Genomic DNA, 22,555 nt, shown 5'->3' with positions numbered 1-22,555 from the left:
TTATGCTATGCAAATACATATTTGCATTTCAGACTTTGCATTGGAGAGGCCACAAAGCTGGTTTGTGAATGAATTAGATAGCTCACTTCTACAGAAGAGAGTGTTCCTCTGAGTCTGAGGTTAAGGCATATTGTAGTGTAGTTTATCACAAACTTACATTTGCAGGCTCGGATCTACGATATGTGAATCCAGCAGCTACACTCAATGAGTTTCATTAGTTCCCTGCAAGGCCAAGGCGTTCCTGGCAGGTAAAAACAAACACAACCCATCAAGTCATGTTGAGCAACTTTACTTCTTGTTGTTGAGCATTAAAGCTAGTTTCTTTAGGAAGTCTTTTGTAAAAATAAAATAAACTCTTAAATCCTCACAGGATGAGGTGACCTTTATGCTGGAAGATTCTGAAAGCCACATATACTTAGAATGCATACGTTACATGGGAAATTCTGCAAAATATAGATGCTGAGAAAGCACACCTGGTTGAAAACTCTGGCAATTATGAGGTTAAAAATATCCAGTTGAAGTCCAGGCCTTTGAGATAGTCTGTTAACTTGTAGTAAAATCTTTGATGGAGGTATTAAAGACACAACAAACACTTTAATGAGTAAATGTAATCATGTTACTGCAATATATATATATTTATATTTATATGTTGTTTACAACCTTACTTTGGATATTAGCAAATTCAGTTACTGAGGAAAAAATTGTATTTTTTCCCAAAAAGTATTTTGAGTGATTTGATTAGTTCAATGAAATATTGCGGCAAAGGGTTACAGCAAAATGTTGATATGCTTAGATAGGGTTTTCTCATTGTAAAGGTTTACATAAGAACATAAGGAGGAGGAGTAGGCCATTTGGCCCCTCGAGCCTGCTCTGCCATTTAATAAGATCATGGCTGATCTGATCTTGGGCTCAGTTCCACTTTCCTGCCATACATTACATATGAATTCTTCCATTATAATAGTGTGGTACAGGAATTGAGGTTTGGGGAAAGAAAGTGACATATGCAAGATTTTTAATAGTATAGCGGGAAAATTGAAAGATTTTGAAGTAACTGTAATTAAAATGGAGACTGTCACAAGGTCAGATTGTTTGTGAAAAAGCAAACACGTTTGCTTGATCAGGTAAATAATCCGATAAGAGGAAATTATGTGTATGAAGGGGCACAGATCATACATTGGCTACAACATGAGTACTTGGGTATGTAAGGCCTAGATAGGTTGTGAACTATGTTGCTTGAAATAGCATAATGTTCAAGATGCTCCATTGAGTATTTGAAAGTAGTTCTATTGACAGTTCTGTGACCAGAGACCCCCCTCAGGCTGGCATAAATATAGCAGGTATTTGGCAGCATTTTCAATTCACCTATATTAACAGGTGATTGCAGCGAGACAGTGACTGCAGTGGTGTGCATTTATGTAAAAAAACTCATCAAAACTCACAAGTTTGAGATATCAAAGACGACCGCGACAGCATTTTACTAGTCTCTGAATTTATATCTTGGGATTTGAGCATACAAGCAGTTAACACACCTGTTTAAATTCTGCTCTTTACTGTTTTAATGGAGGAATTAAAATTGAATGGACTAACACCTCTGCTAAAACAGTAGAGAAATCTAAAACAGTAGAGAAATCTTCAGCCAGATGGTTTAAGCATTCATACATCTGGTATCCCACAACATAATTTCAGAGACCCAGCATATTTTCATGGCCTTTCTTTTTTCAATTAGAACTGCGTTGCAGAATTTTACCAGAAGTGAAGAAAAGACGACTAGCCTATGAAAAGGTTCCTGGAAGAATTGATGGGCAGACTCGTCTCATATTCTTTTAAAGCAGTTTTTGAGAAATGTTCTGTTTTTCTTCAAGATCTGTTTTAACTTGGTAGTTATGTAAATTTAAGCGTTGACAGATTTAACCAACACAATGTATTCAATTGTGTGTTACCAGTTAAAATATTAGATTAACTTTCATATGTATGCTGAACCCTTTTATGGTAATTACCATTCATGATATTGGACAGAGGTCCAGTTTAACTTTCTCTTTAATGCCATGTTGAAGTTGTGCAAATGAAAAGTAATAAGTAAATATGACATGAAATGATCTTGTATGAATGATTGGTCCTACTTATCCTTATCTGCCATTGAGGCAGTAGGTACAGAATCATTGCAAAGCTCATTCCAATGTATTAAGAAAATTCCATTCAAAACAACTTCCCTTGTTACTCAGTTTCTTTTCTCTATTTAAATGGGATATACTGCAAAGTAAGGATGGAGGAGTTTAGAATACAGCTCCAAATTTGGATATTCTCAGTCAGGCAGTACTTATAACCAGGCGGATTCCAGGTGCAAACAATGACTTGTCATCACATACCTCCCCAGCACTCCTCGGACTATCTGCCCATTGTCACTCTTCTATTCAGGTCGTACAAGACAGTCCCACTATCTCAATTTTTGTTCAATCATGATTAAAGGGACTGCTTGGAATGTCCTTCCCTTTAAGTATTCGGGTCTAAAAACTACACAGCTACCACAATGTCACCAAGGTAATTTGTCATTATTTAGAATCAGTTTAATTTTTGCCCACGATCCTAGTTTTTTTTTAAAAAAGCAAAATATTGCATATGCTATCAATCTTAAATAGAAATAGAAAATGCAGTAAACACTCAGCAGGTCAGGATACGGTTGACGTTTCAGGTCGATGACCTTTCTTTCATCAGAGCCCTGACAAATGGGCATTGACCCGAAACATTAACCCTACCTTCGCTCCACAGATGTTGCGTAACCTGAGCGTTTCCAGCAGTTTTTTTAATATCAGGATTGTAGTGCTGTGCTATGCCTGAGAATCTGGGAGAGATATTAGCATATCTTAGCTGCTGGAGAACTGGCTGTATTAGCACATTACCTTTTCACTTCTGTGACCCAAACCAGAATGAGGCAATTTTTCTCTTCCTGTTAGCTGAGTATTTGGCCACTAAATGCATAGACAACGTCACAGTAAACGTTAGGCCCTTGCACTTCTATTACTCTACTATGAATCAAATGTTTGTGGATTCAAGCCCAATCCCAGCATAGAGCTGTACTCACAGGAAGTGTGGGCCATTGAGTCTGCACAATAATGTTGTAAGCTCTATCTCCACCCCATTCTCCCTTTGAACACAGCTTCCTGTTGGGGGGACATAGAATTAGCCCTAAAATCTAGGCTAAAAGTTCAGTACTGAGGGAGTGCTGCATTATTGGTAGAGCCATCCATGGGATGAGAAGTCCCTGGCTGCCTATACTAGTGCTTCAGGTAGACAGTACAGCAACCATGACACCATTTGAAAAGCAGCAGGGCATTCTCCTAGAGTCCTGGTCAACATTCCTTCCTCAAATATCACCTAAGAAATGACTGAGCCATTCATCTCACTGCTGTTTGAGTGATCTTGCTGTATGTAAAATGTCTAACAGCAGCAATTGAACATCGAAGTAGTTCACAATATGTTAAAAGATTTAGGGTGGTCCAGGGAGGTAAGAGCTGTATAAATGCAAGTTATTTGTACCTCTGACAGGGTTGTGTATAATGTGTATACAAAATGTACTTTTTTTGCCCTCGTTGCAGCTATTAAAACTGGTCTGTGATTTCCAAGCGTGAGTTGACTGTCCAGAGGTAATGAACGATGAAAGGTTAGCATGATGGAATAAAGAATAAGCATCTTTAGTATAAGAAACCGTAGAAAAATAGTTTCCGCATGGACATTCGTGTGCACTCCGCAGAAGGTGATTTAAAAATACTGAGGGAGGAGGAAGTAATTTGTAATGAGGAAAATATTAACCAAGTGACATGCAAATACCATCCTTGCATTTAGATCTGATGCAAAATAATTGCCGTAATTGAGATTTATGCATGATCTAATGATGACTGGCTCCTTTTGTTTGCGGTTAGCAATGCAAATGTGCAGTGCGACTCATACAAGGAAGCAAATGCTGCTCAGGGGTGTTAAATTAAAACCTCCTGACAGCACTGTGACAATTCAGTTTTGTGTTTTTTTTTTAAAAAGTAAGTACAATCTGTTCTATTCACATTTGTCTGTTGCAACAGAATCAATACTTTATTTTCCTCAGTGCACACATTTAAAGGTTTCTCATACGTAAAGGCTACATTCCACTGCACAGCTGTCAACTTATTCTTGCCTCAGCTTCTGTGCATCCTTAACTCATCTGGCTAGATTTAAATTTTGAAGCTTCTGGATACAGCAGAGAAAAATCAGGAGGGGAAGATTGCACACCGGCCCATTTCCATTAATGGTAGGACAATTGGGAAGCCCCCAATATGTGCATATGATCCTCCCCACTTGATTTTTCCCTGCACTATGCCCAGGTGCTGCTGTGTACCCAAATAGTAAATCAGCCCAATACTTAACGCAAAACTGCAGTTGTTGCATCCTACGACATGTGATTGCTTTTTGGGGGGATTGGGGCACGAGTAGTGCAAGTGACTTGGGAATAATAAATAATAACAAATTCTGCAAATACACAGCAGGTGTGTCAGCATCTGAAAAAAAAGCTAGATTGACATGTGGGTGTGGGCCCTTTGTCAGAAATGAGAACTGAAGAAATGCAACCGGTTTCCAGTTCAGACAGCAGGTCTACAGACATTAGCCTACCTTTTTCAACTCGGATGCTGGTGCGTCTTTCCAGTAAGATGTGTTTTTATTTCAGATTTCCACACTCTGGCAGATTTAAGTGGCTACCTACTGTTAGCCACTGGACCAAGTGTCATCTGGAATGAAATAACTGGTAATTGTAACAAACATGTTAGCACATTCATATGAAATTCCTCTGTGCATCAACATGTTCATTACCAATTCCACAAACAGAACTGCACAGGCTCAGCCACTCCACTTTTGACAGTAGTTAGTTATTGTCCTTGTCCATATTATAGTAATAGAAGTTCCTACACATCAATATGTAAACTTTCCAACCATTTATCAGTGACCTGACTTGCACTGCATGTTTTTTTTTTTAACATGCCACTAAGATGGAAAAATAGGGCAATCATTCATTATGTGCCAAGGATCCACATGTACATCTGGGATCAGGCCTAGTGCCATAAAACAATGATCTCATTTAGCTGACAAGCAGCACAGGGTGGGTGGGTGGCTGTAATTTGTCCAAACTTTGCTTTAGCTGGAGAAGGAGGAGGGGAAAGAGGAGTTGGCAATGTAGCGAGCTTTCTCTCTCCCTAACCCCCATGAGCACCTTTCTCCAAATAAGGAAACTAATTTTCTTCAGGATTCCTGCTATGGTACTAGAGGATCAAACAAAACTGTCAATCTGTTTTTGTTACCCAAGGCGTCAGTTATGTATTACTTAACAAGAGTACAGTGACAAACCGTAAGAGACTTCATCCAAATTTTGAAACACAAATAGGAATATTACAGCTATGACTTCTTCACTAGTACATACCCCAAGTAGAAGGATGTGAATATCTATGGTAAGATCAAGGCCATTTCCTTTTCAATTGTATTGCAGTTATTTGTGTAAGTTAGCCAAGCTACATGGCTTTAAAACTATGATAATGAACTTCCTTCAGCCTTCTGACCAAACAGCAGCTGCTTCAGCTAACGACATCGGAAAGTCTCCTTGAGAAAACCAAAAATACACCATTTATAAAGAGGCACCACTGCTTTAACTATGGGTAGTGAACATCAGTTTCTGCTCGACAATCGAAACAATTTATGTTGTCAGCTCTGAATGCTAAATTTGTGCCAAGTAAATGAAACTTTTTGGCTAGCTAGATACTGGTCAGATTTGAGAAGGTTTGGAAATGATGTTCCCAGGGGTCAGTCGGTGCTGGGTCCACTTTTGTCCTCACAATCTGTGGATGTTAACCGTGGCTCAGTGAGTAGCATACTCGTCTGAGTCAGAAGATTGTGTGCTCAACTTGAGCACAAAATCTGGGCTGACACTCCAGTGCAGTACTGAGGGAGCGCTGCACTGTTGGAAGTGCCGTCTTTCAGATGAGATGTTAAACTGAGGGCCTGTCTGCCCTCCCAGGTGGATGTAAAAGATCCCAAGGCACTATTTTGAAGAGCTGGAGAGTTTATTCTTCATCAATATCATTAAAACAGATTATCTGATCGTTATCATATGTCTGTTTGTGGGACCTTGCTGTGTGCAAATTGGCTGCCGTGTTTCTTACATGACATCAGTGACTACACTTCAAAAGTATCTCATTGGTTGTAAAGTACTTTGGGATGTCCTGAGGTGAAAGGCACTATATAAATACAAGTCTTCCTTTTTTAAATAAAGGCTTTGGTATAAGGAGCAATATAGTGACATTTTCTGAAGACATTGAAGCAGGGGGTTGAACAAAGTGAGGACAACTGTAAAAGACTTCAGAAGGGCATGGACTGGTTATCAGAATGGGGAGAAGTGTCAGATAATACATTTTGGGAGGAAAAACAAAGAACACACTCAGTAGGAAATTGAAGCGTGTGGACAAACAGGTCCAAACTATACAAAAACTTTGGTGGGATACACAGACAATGAAACTATCCTCATCGAAGTCTTGGAACTGAACATGCACCAGCTAACTAGAATGTGCATGTGTTACATATAACAATTCAAATACTTACTAAACGGATTACCAAACTCCGAAAGGGATTAAACCACTGAATCCTTTGTGTAATTCAAAATTATATATCTGACATGGAATTATCATATTTAATCATTAAATTGTCACTCATACTAAATGTATTAGGTTTACACACACGTTCAGCAGCAGAAGTTTAAATCATTTCATTTAGGCCTGTGCCGGTGTATCACACACAGAAATTTTGGCTGATCGAGGCTATAAACCTGCTGTGAAATTGGTGCCAATACAGCATCCATATCCAGGTAGGCTACAAGTTGAACTTCAAATAGCATTTGAGATTTCAGAATTTCGTGGGCAGACGGTTTGATTTACTAGCTATTTCACATAACACAATAGACATTTTAAAAAATCATCTTTCAAAATAAATTTAATGAATCCATACAAATGTGCTACATAATAGCTGCAATTAGTTAGTCATACAATTAATAATGAGAGGAAAATGTAAGGTATTCGTGGCAGTTGGTTCCTAGCCATGTCACAGCATCTCAAAGGCTGTTTGCAATTCTTTGGGATGATGTAATGAATAACATTCAAGCATTGCTTTTTTTTTAAATGACTCTTTCTTTTGGTAAAATATAAAGTTAATACTGTAAAGGTCTAAGCTAGGTCTGTGACTTTTTTCCCCCCATTGCAGTAAAAATAAGCATGGCACACACGTGAAGTATGCTCAACAGTGCTCCTATGTCCAGCTGGACAATGCACCCATTCAATAAGTGGCTTCATTTTTCTTTAAAAAACTTCACTTCCTCTTTAAAAACAAAATGAAACGCATCACTAATGCAGATAGATACTAAAATATAGCAGAGTTGGTGCTAGATTTTGCAGGTTTTTTCACTCATAGTTCATCTAGAACTCTAATTTTAAATCGTTATCATCACCGACAAGAACCCTTCCCCCAAGAGCGCACCAGTTATTTGACTTATTAGCCTGTTAACCATTGTAGGTTTAACTCATTTATTGGAAATAACCATAAAAATTTGAAATGCAGGCACAATTTTTTTGTTTTCTTTTTAAGTTATGGCAAAATTCCCAATAGCTTTACATGTAAACAACCTTTCGTTCTTAAAACAACGCACACTTACTACAAATTGAAAATAAATGTTTATGCCATCACCTCCCCCTCTACTCTTAACCCAGTTAGAATATTCTTCTAATAAAAATTCTATTTTCCCCAAAAGGTAGCATACAGCCGGATTAGTAGGTAACTGTTATAACGACACTAATAAATACAGAAATATTTTGGCAGAAAGAAAAGTTAACAGCTTAGAGAAAATGTTCTTCATAAAGAGGCAGCATTAGTCATAGTCAGGCTTCTTCCAAAGGTGCCCAATTTCCTGCAAGAGAGGGAAAAGAGACTATAAATATTAATCAGCATATCCTAAGGAAATAACGGTAAGTAACAACAGATTACTGACAGATCTTAAGAGCAGACATTGACGACGAGATTCAACACCGCCTCCAGTGCAGCCTTCGGTCGCCTGAGGAAAAGAGTGTTTGAAGACCAGGCCCTCAAATCTGCCACCAAGTTCATGGCCTACAGGGTTGTAGTAATACCCTCCCTCCTGTATGGCTCAGAGACATGGACCATGTACAGTAGACACCTCAAGTCGCTGGAGAAATACCACCAACGATGCCTCCGCAAGATCCTACAAATCCCCTGGGAGGACAGACACACCAATATTAGCGTCCTCGACCAGGCCAACATCCCCAGCATTGAAGCACTGACCACACTTGATCAGCTCCGCTGGGCAGGCCACATAGTTCGCATGCCAGACACGAGACTCCAAAGCAAGCGCACTACTCAGAACTCCTTCACGGCAAACGAGCCAAAGGTGGACAAGGGAACGTTACAGGGACACCCTCAAAGCCTCCCCGATAAAGTGCAACATCTCGAATCGCATCCCTTTGTTCGAATTCTTCCATGGCCCTGGGAGTCCCTGGCCAAAGATCGCCCTAAATGGAGGAAGTGCATCCGGGAGGGCGCTGAGCACCTCGAGTATCATCGCTGAGAGTATGCAGAAATCAAGCGCAGACAGCGGAAAGAGCGGGCGGCAAACTTGTCCCACCCTCCCTTACCCTCAACGACTATCTGTCCCACCTGTGACAGGAACTGTGGCTCTCGTATTGGACTGTTCAGCCACCTAAGAACTCATTTTAAGAGTGGAAGCAAGTCTTCCTCGATTCCAAGGGATTGCCTATGATGATGATGATGACGATAGTTTTGAGGGAGAGGGTGGCTTTCAGGCATAAGAAGCATGCAGAGAAGTCTCAAGTGCTAATGTAACTTCTCAATCACTAGGGTTTTTAAATAACACATCCTGTTGGCAGTGTTCTATACGGATAAATACGGCTGTAAATATTGTTTTATGCAACATTGGGTTTTTTAAAGCTCTGGAACTCTTATTTAAAAACTCTGCTGTCCGTGTCCTAACTCACACCAAGTCCTGTTCACCCATCACCCCTGTGCTCGCTGACCTACATTGGCTGCCTCTATTTAAAAATTCGCACCCCCTTATTCGAATCCCTCCATGGCCTTGTCTCTCCCTATCTCTGTAACCTCCTCCAGCCCTACAACCCTCAGGGATCTCTGCATTCCTCCAATTCTGGCCTCTTGCACATCCCCGATTTTAATCGTTCCACCATTGGTTGCCTTGCCTTCAGCTGCCTAGGCCCAAGCTTTGGAGTTCCCTCCCTAACAATCTCCCCATCTGTACCTCTTTCCATGTTTAAGACACTTCTTAAAACCTATCTGTTTGACCAGGTTTTTGGTCATCTATCCTAATATCTCCTTGTGTGGCTTTGTCAAATTTTTGTTTACTACTCTGAAGGCCCTTGGGTTTGTTTTACTACGTTAAAAGCGCTATACAAATGCACGTTGTTATAACATGACTTGTGATGCAACTTGTGTCGGTATTTGATACTCCCATTGAAAGCAATGCCATTCCCTGCTGTTAACAGTTGATCAATGGGATTGAGTATAGGGATGTTAAATACTTATCATCTCCCATTTTTTTGGTGCAGCTTTTTTTTAAAAAAGAGAACAATTCTATAAAAGCACCGAGGAGGTGTTTTCTATGCTAAAGGCGTTATATAACTGCAAGCTGCTGGTAGCTCTGATTCTCTGATCTGTGCTCCCTACATGCATGGTTCCCCGCTTGGATTACAGAATTAGCCCTACAGCTTCAAATATCCAAAACAGGAGGCCAGAGGGCATAACTCAAGCAGGATCTGCCTCATAATGGTCTCTTATATGCGGGGAAGATAGTAATAGACATAGCCTAGTGGAATGGATGATTATATGACAGATGAAATACAACGAAGGTGTGAGGTGATACATTTTGGTAGGAAAAATGAGGCGAGGTCATACACACTAAATAGTACAATTTTAAAGGGGTTGCAAGAACAGAGAGACTTAGGGGTGTTTGTGCACATATCTTTGAAGGTGACAGGACAGGCTAACAAAGAGGTTAATAAAGCATATGGGATCCTGGGCTTTATAAATAGAGGGATAGAGTACAAAGGCCAGGAAGTTATGCAAAACCTGTACAAAGCAGCAGTTCGGCCCCAGCTGGAGTATGTGTCCAATTCTGGGCTTCACACTTTAGGAAGGGTGTGAAAGGTTTGGAGAGAGTACAGAAGAGATTTGCCAGAATGGTTCCAGGGATGAGGGATTACAGTTCAGTGGAGACGCTGGGGTTGTTCTCCTTAGAGCGGAGATTTGATAAAGGTGTTTAAAATCATGAAGGATTTAGATAGAGAAAATAGAGCAACTGTTTCCATTGGCTGAAGGGTCGATAACCAGAGGGCACAGATTTAAGGTGGTTGGCAAATGAACCAGAGGTGACATGAGGAAAAACTTTTTTACGCAATGAGCGGTTAGGATTTGGAATGTACTAACTGATAAAAGTGGTGGACATAGATCCAATAGTAGCCTTTAAAAGGGAATTAAATAAAATACTTGAAGGAGAAAAAATTGTAGGGATTATGGGGAAACAGCGGAGGAGTGGGACTAACTGGATTGCTCTTCGAAAAGAGCCAGCACAGACTCAATGAGCCGAACGGCCTCCTTCTGTCCTATTCTATTCTATGCACTCAAGTTTTGCAATTCTAAAACAAACACGAGAGAATCCATGGGAAAATTAGTTCTATAAACGTAACCAAAACATCAGGACTCAATGTCCATTTATTTCCTTAATAAATCCTAATGCCAGTATTAATCATTTAACATATTCTTTTGAGAGGATTTTCTCATTTTCTCTCCTCCGCTAAAAGTAGCAACTCCTGCTAGAATCTCTTGGTACCCTGCCCAATCGTGCATGAGTGTTAGCAGGCTATTCCACTATGGGAGGAAGAGCATCACAGCTGTACCCAACCCTAATCCTGCCCCCTCATAATTAAACCCAACCCTATTTCTGTCCCCTCATAATTAAACCCAACCCTAATCTTGGCCTCATTCACAATTAAACCCCTAATCCTGTCCCCTCAATTAAACCCAACCCTAATCCTGACCCCTCACAATTAAATCCAACTCCTAATCCTGACCCCTCACAATTAAACCCAACCCTAATCCTGGCCCCTCATAATTAAACCCAACCCTAATCCTGACCCCTCACAATTAAATCCAACTCCTAATCCTGACCCCTCACAATTAAACCCAACCCTAATCCTGACCCCTCACAATTAAATCCAACTCCTAATCCTGACCTCTCACAATTAAACCCAACCCTAATCCTGTCCCCTCAATTAAACCCAACCCCTAATCCTGTCCCTTCACAATTAAACCCAACCCTAATCCTGTCCCCTCAAAATTAAACCCAACCCTAATCCTGCCATCTCATAATTAAACCCAACCCTAATCCTAATCCTGTCCTCATTCACAATTAAACCCAACCCAACCTCAATGAACATCCACACAAGTACACTTCTCACAGGAGCCACTGGAACCCTGGCTGATTTTTACTATCACTGGCCCAGGGGCATTGGGACGAATTGTTGCACTCCTGTTCCAGACACGATCGGCTAATCTTGTACAGACTTAATCTGGATCCTTCAGAACTATACAGCTTAGTTATGTGCTGCCTTTGGGCAGAAACTTAAATCCCTGATAATTTTTTCAATTAAAGTAAATGTTGTTGATCGATTGTCTTTTAAATGAAAAAGTCTCTAGATCATTTTTTTTTTTGGAAATTCGTAGCCAATCGTTCCAATTCTTTGTCAAATCACAAACGCCAGAGGTCACCTTGCACACGCCAAGGATCACTCTGCGCCAATGCTCTTAGCCAAAAGGCCTAGAGCCACTGCACCGTTCCTGGAAGTACTGCAATACCAGGTTCGTGCCATGGAGGTGGATGGGTCAGGTCCCCCACACACCTCCGTGGAGGTGGATGGGTCAAGCCACCCCACCCACCTCCTGTTTCCAAAAAAGCAAACATATACCTTCCTGATCCAGGGAGAACCACCCGGAGGTCATGGTGGCTACTCCCCTGTCAGGTCAGTTACGCATGATCTTAGCTAGATCATTATTAAAGAAGCAGTAGCAGGACATTTGGGAAAGCATAATTCAGTCAGGCAGAGTCAACATGTATTTATGAAGGGGAAGTCACGTTTGACAAATTTGCTGGAATTCTTTGAGGATGTAACAAACAGGGTGGATAAAGGGGAACCAGTGGAAGTGGTGTATTTGGATTTCCAGAAGGCATTTGACAAGATGCCACATCAAAGGTTACTGCACAAGATAAAAGTTTACGGGTTTGGGAGTAATATATTAGCATAGATAGAGGATTGGTTAACTAACAGAAAAGAGAGTCGGGATCAATGGTTAATTCTCGGGTTGGCAATTAGTAACTACTGGGGTGCCGCAGGGATCAGTGCTGGGACCCCAACTATTTACAATTGATATTAATGACTTGAATGAAGGGACCGAGTGTAACATAGCCAAGTTTGCTGACGATACAAAGATGGGAGGAAAAGCAATGTGCGAGGAGGACTCAAAAAACCTGCAAAAGGACATAGGCTAAGTGAGTGGGCAAAAATTTGGCAGATGGACTATAATTTTGGAAAGTGTGAGGTCATGCACTTTGGAAGAAAAAAATCAAAGAGCAAGTTATTATTTAAATGGAGAAAAATTGCAAAGTGCTGCAGTACAGCGGGACCTGGGGGTCCTGGTGCATGAAACACAAAAGGTTAGTCTGCAGGTACAGCAAGTGATCAGGATGGCCAATAGAATCTTGGCCTTTATTGCAAAGGGGATGGAGTATAAAAGCAGGGAAATCTTGCTACAGTTATACAGGGTATTGGTGAGGCCACACCTAGAATACTGCGTACAGTTTTGGTTTCCATATTTAAGAAAGGAAATGGTTGAATGTTCAGCCATGAACTCATTGAATGGCGGTGCAGGCTAGAAGGGCCGAATGGCCTACTCCTGCACCTATTTTCTATGTTCTATGTTTCTATGATATACTTGCTTCGGAGGCAGTTCAGAGAAGGTTCACTAGGTTGATTCCGGAGATGAGGGGGTTGACTTATGAGGAAAGGTTGAGTAGGTTGGGCCTCTACTCATTGCAATTCAGAAGAATAAGAGGTAATCTTATCGAAATGTATAAGATTATGAGGGAGCTTGACAAAGTGGATGCAGGGAGGATGTTTCCACTGATAGGGGAGACTAGAACTAGGGAGCATAATCTTAGAATAAGGGGCTGCCCATTTAAAACTGAGATGAGGAGGAATTTCTTCTCAGAGGGTTGTAAATCTTTGGAATTCACTGCTTCAGAGAGCTGTGGAAGCTGGATCATTGAATAAGTTTAAGACAGAGATAGACAGTTTCTTAACCGATAAGGGAATAAGGGGTTATGGGGAGCAGGCAGGGAAGTGGATCTGAGTCCATGATCGGATCAGCCATGATCGTATTAAATTAGGCTTGAGGGGCTGTATGGCCTACTCCTGCTTCTATTTCTTATGTTTTTATAGAAGAATCCGATGATTGTTTTGCCCAGAACTTTTCTGTTCAGTCCCACCATGTTGTGAAAATCTGACTCTGCTCATTAAACAAGTGAAGCTCTTGGCCATTACGACAGCAACTCAAACTGACAGTGAAGCTTTAGGCTTGACACAAGTTGCATTAAACAGTTTCTCATTACTGTGATTCTTAGAAAATGGGTGAGAAGTAGCTCATACGTATTATGAAAAGACACTTCCAAAAAAACCATGAAAGGTCATATAACTATATATTCCAATGATGATGATGATGATGATGATAATAAGAGTATATTGGAAGACAGCAATGACTTCAGTGACTTAATTCAGCAACTTGTGCTCAAAACAACTATTTTAAGGCTTATAAAATGAGCATGAGTCTTTCAGACAGAGAAAGGTACAAGAAGCGGTTAACATTAATTAAAAAAATTATAGGCAAGCTGAAGTGAATCTAGAAAGACGGATGGTTGAACATACTCGAAATAATAGGAAAACATTTTTACATAGAATTACATAGACTGTACATCACAGAAATGTGCCATTCGGCCATACTAGTCTGCTTATATGCTTATATTTCAGGTCTGAGGGCAGTTAGAGAACAAACTGGACTGTTGTAGGGTGACTTGGGTAGAATTAATAAATGGCGACAAAGGCTTGGCAGGGAGTTGGGCAGATACTTTACATCTGGTTTTAACTGTTAGAAGGTTGGCTCGCACATAAAACTAAAACTCAAATGGGTTTCTTACATATCTCAAAAGGAAAAAGGTACAGAACTAAATTATGGGGATGCAAAGTGGAAAAAATTCCAGTGCCAGATTTAATTTATCCTGGGGTACTGAAGGAAATGGCTTAGAGTGTGACCTGGCTGTGACCATGGCTATGTTAAACATGCAAAATAAATACAAGTTGTTGTTGTTGGTCTTATTGCAGAAAACTATGGCTGCAATAATAGGACTATACAAGACTTCATCTGGAATACTGTGTACCTTTTTGACCCCGCACCCCTGCCATCACCTTCGAACTGTAGATGAATATTTGGCTCTAAAGAAGGTGCTACAGAAAAGGGAAATGTGAACAACATCTGGCCCAAGTACAGTGAGCCATGGAGACAGACTTCATCCCTTGCATTCCAATTCACTGGAAGGGTGTGGACATAAGAGTTAATCTGGTTCCGATCTTCAAAATCATTAAGGGCATCGATGATATGTATAGATTGATTGAGGTGAAAGAGCTGAGTAAATGAGGAAGTAGGAAGTGAGGTTAGAAGTGCAGAAGTTTTTTCTCAGCAGGTGGTTAATCTGTGGAAGAGCATTCCAGAGGTGGCAGTGAAGAATTACTCTTTTTCAGCCCTTCAAGGCGGCGTTGCCTGCATTTCTTTTGAAAACATAACATAAGAAATAGGAGCAGGAGTAGGCCATACGGCCCCTCGAGCCTGCACCGCCATTCAATAAGATCGTGGCTGATCTGATTTTGGCCTCAACTCCACTTTCCTGCCTGTTCCCTATAACCCTCGACTCCCCCATAGTTCAAGAATCGGTCTATCTCAGCCTTGAATATATTCAATAACTCAACCTCCACAGCTCCCTGGCATAGAGAATTCCAAAGATTCACCACCCTCAGAGAAAAAAATTCCTCCTCATCGCCGTCTTAAATGGGCGACCCCTTATTCTGAAACTATGCCCCCTAGTTCTAGATTCCCCGAGGTGAATATCCTCTCAGCATCTACCCTGTCAAGACCTCTCAGAATCTTATGTGTTTCAATAAGATCACTTCTCATTCTTCTAAATTCCAATGAGTACAGGCCCAACCTGCTCAACCTTTCCTCATAAGACAACTCCTTCATCCTAGGAATCAACCTAGTGACCTTCTCTGAACTGCCTCCAATGCAAGTATATCCCTCCTTAAATAAGGAGACCAAAACTGTATGCAGTACTCTAGATGTGGTCTCACTAATGCCCTGTACAGTTTTAGCAAGACTTCCCTAATTTTATATGCCATCCCCCTTGCAATAAAGGCCAACATTCCATTTGCCTTCCTAATAACTTGCTGTACCTGCATGCTAACTTTTTGTGTTTCATGTACAAGGACCCCCAGATCCCTCTGTGCCGCAACATTCTGCAGTTTCTCTCCATTTAGATATTATTTTGTTTTTCTATTCTTCCTACCAAAGTGGATAACCTCACATTTTCCCTACATTATACTCCATCTGCCAAATTTGCCCACTCATTTAACCTGTCTATATCCCTTTGTAGACTCATTGTTTTCTCACAACTTGAATTCCCACCCATCTTTAAATAGTCAGCAAATTTGGCTACAATACACTCGGTCCCTTCATCCAAATCATTAATATAATTGTAAATAATTGAGGCCCGAGCACTGATCCCCATGGCACCTCACTAGTTACAGTTTGTCAACCTGAAAATAACCCATTTATCCTGACTCTTTTTTCTGTTAGTTAGTCAATCCTCTATCCATGCTAATATATTACCCCTAACACCATGAGCTCTTATCTTGTGTATTAACCTTTTATGTGGCACCTTATCGAATGCCTTTTGGAAATCCAAATACACTACATCTACTGGTTCCCTTTTATCCACCCTACTCATTACATTCTCAAAGAACGCTAATAAATTTGTCAAACATGGTTTCCCTTTCATAAAACCATGTTGACTCTGCTTGACTATTATGATTTTCTAAATGTCCTGCTACTACTTCCTCAATAATGGATTCCAGCATTTTTCCAATGACAGATGTTAGGCTAACTGGCCTTTAGTTTCCTGCTTTTTGTTTCCCTCCTTTTATCCGCTGGGACCTTTCCAGAATCTAAGGAATTTTGGAAGATTACAACCATTGCATCCACTATCTCTGCAGCCACTTCTTTTAAGACCCTCGGATACAGGCCATCAGGTCCAGGAGACTTATCAGCCTTTAGTCCTATTAGTTTGCCTAGTACTTTTTCTCTAGTGATAATGATTGTTTTAATTTCCTCCCTCCGTTTTGCCCCCTGATTTTCTACTATTATTGGGATGCTTTTAGTGTCTTCTACCGTGATACAAAATATGTGTTCAAAGACTCTGCCATTTCCTTGTTTCCCATTATTAATTTCCCAGTCTTATCCTCTAAGGAATCAACATTTACTTCAGCTACTCTCTTCCTTTTTATATGCTTGTAGAAGCTCTTAACTGTCTGTTTTTATATTTTGTTCTTGTTTACTCTCAATCTATTTTCTCCCTATTATTTTTCTAGTCATTCTTTGCTGGTTTCTAAAATGTTGCCATTCCTTTTGGCCTACCACTAATCTTCACAACATTGTATGCCTTTTCTTTCAATTTGATACCATCCTTAACTTCCTTAGTTAGCCACGGATGGTTCATCCTTCTCTAATCTTTCTCAATAGAATATATCTTTGTTGAGAATTATGAAATATCTCCTTAAATGTCTGCCACTGCTTATTCTACCATCTTACCTTTTAATCTATTTTCCCAGTCCACTTTAGCCAACTCTGTCTTCATATTTTTGTAATTGTCTTTATTTAGGTTTAAGACACTAGTTTCAGACCCAAGTTTCTCACCCTCAAAATGAATGTGAAATACTATCATGTTATGATCACTCTTCCCTAGAAGATCCTTTACTATGAGATCATTAATTAATCCGGTCTCATTACACATTACCAGATCAAAAATAGCCTGTTCCCTGGTTGGTTCCACAATGCATTGTTCTAAGAAACTGTCCCGAATACACTCCATGAATTCATCCTCAAGGCTACCTTTGCCAATTTGATTTGTCCAATCTATATGAGGATTAAAGTTGCCCATGATTATTGCAGTACCTCTCTTACAAGCCTCCATTATTTCTTGATGTATACACTGTCCTACAGTGTAGCTACTGTTAGGGGGCCTGTAGACCATCCCACCAGTGATTTCTTTCCCTTGCTATTTTTTATCTCCGCCCAAACTGATTCTACATCTTGATCTTCTGAGCCAATATCATTTCTCACTACTGTACTGATCTCAACCTTTATTAACACAGCTACCCCACCTCCTTTTCCTTTCTGCCTATCCTTCCGAAATGTCAAGTAACCCTGACTATTCAGTTCCCAGCATTGGTCACCTTGCAACCACATCTCTGTAATGGCTGTCAGATCATACCCATTTATTTCTATTTGTGCCATCAATTCATTTATTTTGTTATGAATGCTGCATGCATTCAGATAAAGAGCCTTTAATTTTGTCTTTTTACAATTTTTCTGACCCTATTTGCTGGCGCACTATGTTTGTACACTGTCCCTTCCTGTCACACTTCAGTCATCATTACCCATATTGCTACCCTGCACTATTGCCTTGTCCTTTCTCTTTAACTTTCTAAATTTCCTCTCACTTGAACCCTCCCCCCCCGCCGACTATTTAGTTTAAAGCCCTATCTACAGCCCTAGTTATTTGATTCGCCAGGACACTGGTCCCAGTGTGGTGCAAGTGAAGCCCCCTCCCTTTTTCCCCAGTACTGGTGCCAGAGCACCATGAATTGAAACCCATTTCTCCCACACCAGTCTTTGAGACACTTGTTCAACTCTCTGATCATATTTACCCGATGCAAATTTGCTCGCGGCTCAGGTAGTAATTCAGAGATTATTACCTTTGTGGTTCTGGTTTTTAATTTAGCCCCTAGCTGCTCATACTCCCTCAACAGAACCTCTTTGTTTGTCCTACCTATGTCATTGATACCTACTTGGACCACGACAACTGGATCTTTAACCCCTTCCACTCCATGTTTCTCTCCAGCCCTGAGGAGATATGCTTAACCCTGGCACCGGGCAAGCAACACAGCCTTCGGGATTCACGCTCTAGGCTGCAGAGAACAGTATCGATCCCCCTAACTCTACTGTCCCCTACCACTACATTTCTTTTTACTCCCCCAACTTGAATGGCCCCGTGTACCACGGTGTTGTGGTTAGTTTGCTCATCCTCCTTGCAGTCCATGCTCTCGTCCATACAGGCTGTTGGACAAGTGCAAGGGCTGAGGCTCCTCCAATGCTACCTTCTGGATTCCTATACCTACAAATTTACAGTACAAAAGCGGCAAGATTTTGGGCAACAGCCACTTGGCTGAGGTCTCCTCGGGTTTGCCATTGAGTGGTCAGAGAGGAACTTTTGACAGAGGTTCCTGAATTGGCTGCGGGTCTTTCTTTTGGTTCTCCCAGGAGGCTAGGGTCGGGGGGTGGGGAGGTGGTGTGGAGGGATGGGGACACAGGAACATAAGAAATAGCAACATGAGTAGGCCATACGGCCATTCGAGCCTGCTCCGCCATTCAATAAGATCATGGCTGATCTGATCATGGACTCCACTCCACTTCTCCGTCCGCTCCCCATAACCCCTTATCGTTTAAGAAACTGTCTATTTCGGTCTTAAATTTATTCAATGTTCCAGCTTCCACAGCTCTCTGAGGCAGCGAATTCCAACCCTCAGAGAAGAAATTTCTCCTCATCTCAGTTTTAAATGGGCGGCCCCTTATTCTAAGATCGTGCCCTCTAGTTCTAGTCTCCCCCATCAGTGGAAACATCCTCTCTGCATCCACCTGGTCAAGCCCACTCATAATCTTATACGTTTCGATAAGATCACCTCTCATTCTTCTGAATTCCAATGAGTAGAGGCCCAACCTACTCAACCTTTCCTCATAAATCAACCCCCTCATCCCCGGAATCAACCTAGTGAACTTTCTCTGAACTGCCTCCAAAGCAAGTATATCCTTTCGTAAATATGGAAACCAAAACTGCACGCAGTATTCCAGGTGTGGCCTCACCAATACCTTACATAGCTGTAGTAAGACTTCCCTGCTTTTTCACTCTATCCCCTTTGCAATAAAGGCCAAGATACCATTGGCCTTCCTGATCACTTGCTGTACCTGCATACTATCCTTTTGTGTTTCATGCACAAGTAACCCCAGGTCCCGCTGTACTGCATTTCTCCATTTAAATAATAACTTGCTCTTTGATTTTTTTCTGCCAAAGTGCATGACCTCACACTTTCCAACATTATACTCCATCTGCCAAATTTTTGCCCACTCACTTAGCCTGTCTATGTCCTTTTGCAGATTTTTTGTGTCCTTCTCACACATTGCTTTTCCTCCCATCTTTGTATCGTCAGCAAACTTGGCTACGTTACACTCAGTCCCTTCTTCCAAGTCATTAATATAGATTGTAAATAGTTGTGGTCCCAGCACTGATCCCTGCGGCACCCCAATAGTTACAGGTTGCCAACCAGAGAATGAACCATTTATCCCGACTCTCTGTTTTCTGTTACGAAGGCCTATGGGCCCCAATAGCCTTTTCTCGTTCGGAGTACATAACATAACACAAACTGCTGAACGCAAGGGCTACTTGGTGTACCTGGTTTTAGAGAAGGGAGCAGGACCGAGGTTCTCTGAAGGGGTTGCTTCCTGCAGGTAATCCTACCAACAGTGCATCTTTGCAGGCATTCTGGACACAATACTGCTGGAGTTCTGTGGCAGCCTGTGAAACCTGGATTTGAAAACAAAGTTTGTCTTGTCAGAAATTGCATTTCACACACAAAAACAGAGAGAAGCAAGGTGTCTGCCCTGGAGATGGTGGAGGAAAGAGAAAGGAGAACAAATTCGGACTAAATCAGTCTTTAAAGATTCATGTTGATGTTAATGTTTCTGAGTGCAGCAATACATAGCAGTGCCTTGCTTAGTCACACTTTTGTGTTTAACCTTCAATCATTGCAGCATGGGCAGGCCCTACAAAATTATACATTTCAAAAAGTTCAATGCATTTTTCTTGGTAAAGAAATGCCATCATCATAGGCAGTCCCTGGAAGCGAGGATGACTTGCTTCCATGCCAAAAAGGGATGAGTTCACAGGTGTTTCAATGAAGGACCTAATATTCCAGATCCTGAACTACATCGTGAAGGGTGAAGATGCCTGTGCTTGGATTTTTTAAACGTGTGGTGGCCGTTGCACACCAGCCACCACACAGGCTTGACTGAGCTAGGTCTTGGTCCAGTGGCAAGGATTACCCAAGACTAACTGGAGACCAGCTCTGTTGTACAGACCGAGTGCGCACACATATCGCAGTGTGGGCTGGCCCGTGCTGCCCCTGGGCCCTCGCCTGTTCTAGCCACCAGATTCATGCCTCGCCTGGGCCCCGGTCACTTCCCTCTACAGACTCTTGCCGCTCCCTCGCCCTTCGTGTTGTGCCTGTCCACACTGCAGTCAGCGACCTGGCTTTGTAGCCATCGCCCTCCTGCAGCAGCAAGCGCTGCTCCCTGCAGTGGTATGCCGTCGCATGCTGCTCCCTCCAATGGCCCCGGCCCGCTGATGGTTTTGCAGGCCGGGACCGCACCGATTTCCGGGCCGGGCCACCACACGCTGCTCCCTCCAATGGCCCCAGCATGCTGATGGTCTTGCAATGCCATAGAGGCGACAGGAATCCATGAGCTCCCTATTTATAAATTTTAAAGGAGAACATGACTCATCGAGAATACTGAGTCACATTCTCCTTTAAAGTATATGAATAATGAGCTAATGTATTCCTACAGCTCACATTTACACCACAATAGATTTTGAAACACTGGAATTAACATTGAGAAATTTTATAACAAGGTCTTTCTTCGCCTGAATTGTAGAATGATACAGCACGGAAGGAGGCCTTTTGGCCCAGCGTGCCCGTGCCAGCTCTTTGAAAGAGCTATCCGATTAGACTCACTCCCCTGGTCATTCTCCAGAGCCAAAGTGTGCTATTTTTCAGAAGATTGACATTATAATTTCACTTCTTGTTCCACCTATGTCTGCTTTTCATAATAGCAATTCCATGAGACTGTGAGGCTGCTTTTATACACTGGAAATATTACACCATCCACACAGAACCTCCAACAGGAGTGAAGTCTCACTCTACTCAAGTTCCCCAATCTGAGCTTCGCCAAATGGCTGTAACTGACTTGTGACTCCTTCAAAACCACAGTGTTTTGTCTTTTATAGTGTAAGTTTTTTTAAAAATCCATTTGTGCCACTGTTTAGTGCAAATGCAAAAAATAAATAATCTAACCAAAATCTGCTCAGTGCAGAACCCAAATTATTTTCCCTTTTCTCCCCCTCCACAAAGTATCAGCTGAGAGATAGTAGCCAATGGCACGGAGCTTCACCCTCCCTCAGACTCCGTTTAGAACAAGCAGGGTGAGGATCAGGAATCACAATCTCAAACCCAAATCCAACTACTCAGTCCAGAGTTGGATTACAGCCACTGTTGCTAATTAATTTCTCCAAGAGTGGGGCACAGTTTTATTTTTGTTGCAATAATAATGCAAAGAAAGAATGCCCATCTTAAGTTAAGAGATTGTAGTGAAGCAACAGTCCTATGGTCATGCGGATAGAGCAGCAAGCTGAAGCTGGGTAGGCCAGGCTCAGACATCATTGCCTCCCTTTCCACACAAGCTGTGCATAAACACAAACTGCAGCCTCATACAAGAGGCCAGTTATTTTAACCCAGCAGCTCCCCTCACCCCCCCCCCCCCCCGCCTCTCTCTTTAGGCAGTCCCTCAGAGTCAAGGATGACTTGCTTCCATGTTATGAGTTCTCAGATGACTGATGAGTCCAATGCAGTCTCCACCTACTTAAACAATCAGATACCGGAAATCATTTATAAGATCTGGTGACATCTGCAAGAATATATTAGGCACTTTACAACCTTCCAGACTCAACATTGAATTCAATAACTTCAGGTCATAACCACTGCTCCCATTTTTTTCAGACAGTAGGTGCTGGTAATGGTTCTGCTGTTGCCTTTTACACCTCCTTGAAACCCATCTTTTGTTTCTTTACTTGTCTCATTATCACTCCCTTTTGCCTCGCACCATCATCCCTTTTGTCATTTAATTTCTCCTGCCATTCAACCTATCACAGACCGTCGCTTTGTTCTTTCCTCCCCTCCACCTGCTT

At 41.6% G+C, this 22,555-nt stretch overlaps 2 protein-coding genes across 10 annotated transcripts in view; one reads left to right on the top strand and one right to left on the bottom strand.

Annotated features, from left to right (window-relative positions):
• The window catches only part of LOC139269036 (protein shortage in chiasmata 1 ortholog), a 259,103-nt gene extending 255,483 nt beyond the window's left edge, over positions 1–3,620 (top strand). For all 9 annotated transcript variants that reach the window (XM_070888055.1, XM_070888020.1, XM_070888030.1 and 6 more), the window contains one exon: positions 1,727–3,620. In XM_070888055.1, the coding sequence (XP_070744156.1) occupies positions 1,727–1,827 (101 nt within the window). In that variant the 3' untranslated portion in view covers positions 1,828–3,620. The remainder of the gene's footprint in view (positions 1–1,726) is intronic.
• Positions 3,621–6,983: 3,363 nt separating this feature from the next.
• Positions 6,984–22,555, bottom strand: part of gng10 (guanine nucleotide binding protein (G protein), gamma 10) — a 38,300-nt gene continuing 22,728 nt past the window's right edge. Inside the window, exons 2-3 of the mRNA XM_070888107.1 lie at positions 19,988–20,119; positions 6,984–7,966 (exon numbers count right to left, since the gene is read on the bottom strand). Coding sequence (XP_070744208.1) covers positions 19,994–20,119 — 126 coding nt within the window. The 3' untranslated portion in view covers positions 6,984–7,966; positions 19,988–19,993. The remainder of the gene's footprint in view (positions 7,967–19,987; positions 20,120–22,555) is intronic.

Source organism: Pristiophorus japonicus, chromosome 1 (assembly GCF_044704955.1).
Source record: "Pristiophorus japonicus isolate sPriJap1 chromosome 1, sPriJap1.hap1, whole genome shotgun sequence".
Lineage (NCBI taxonomy): Eukaryota > Metazoa > Chordata > Chondrichthyes > Pristiophoridae > Pristiophorus > Pristiophorus japonicus.
The sequence above is the reverse complement of the archived record's forward strand: the minus strand, read 5'-3'. Positions and strand labels throughout refer to the sequence as shown.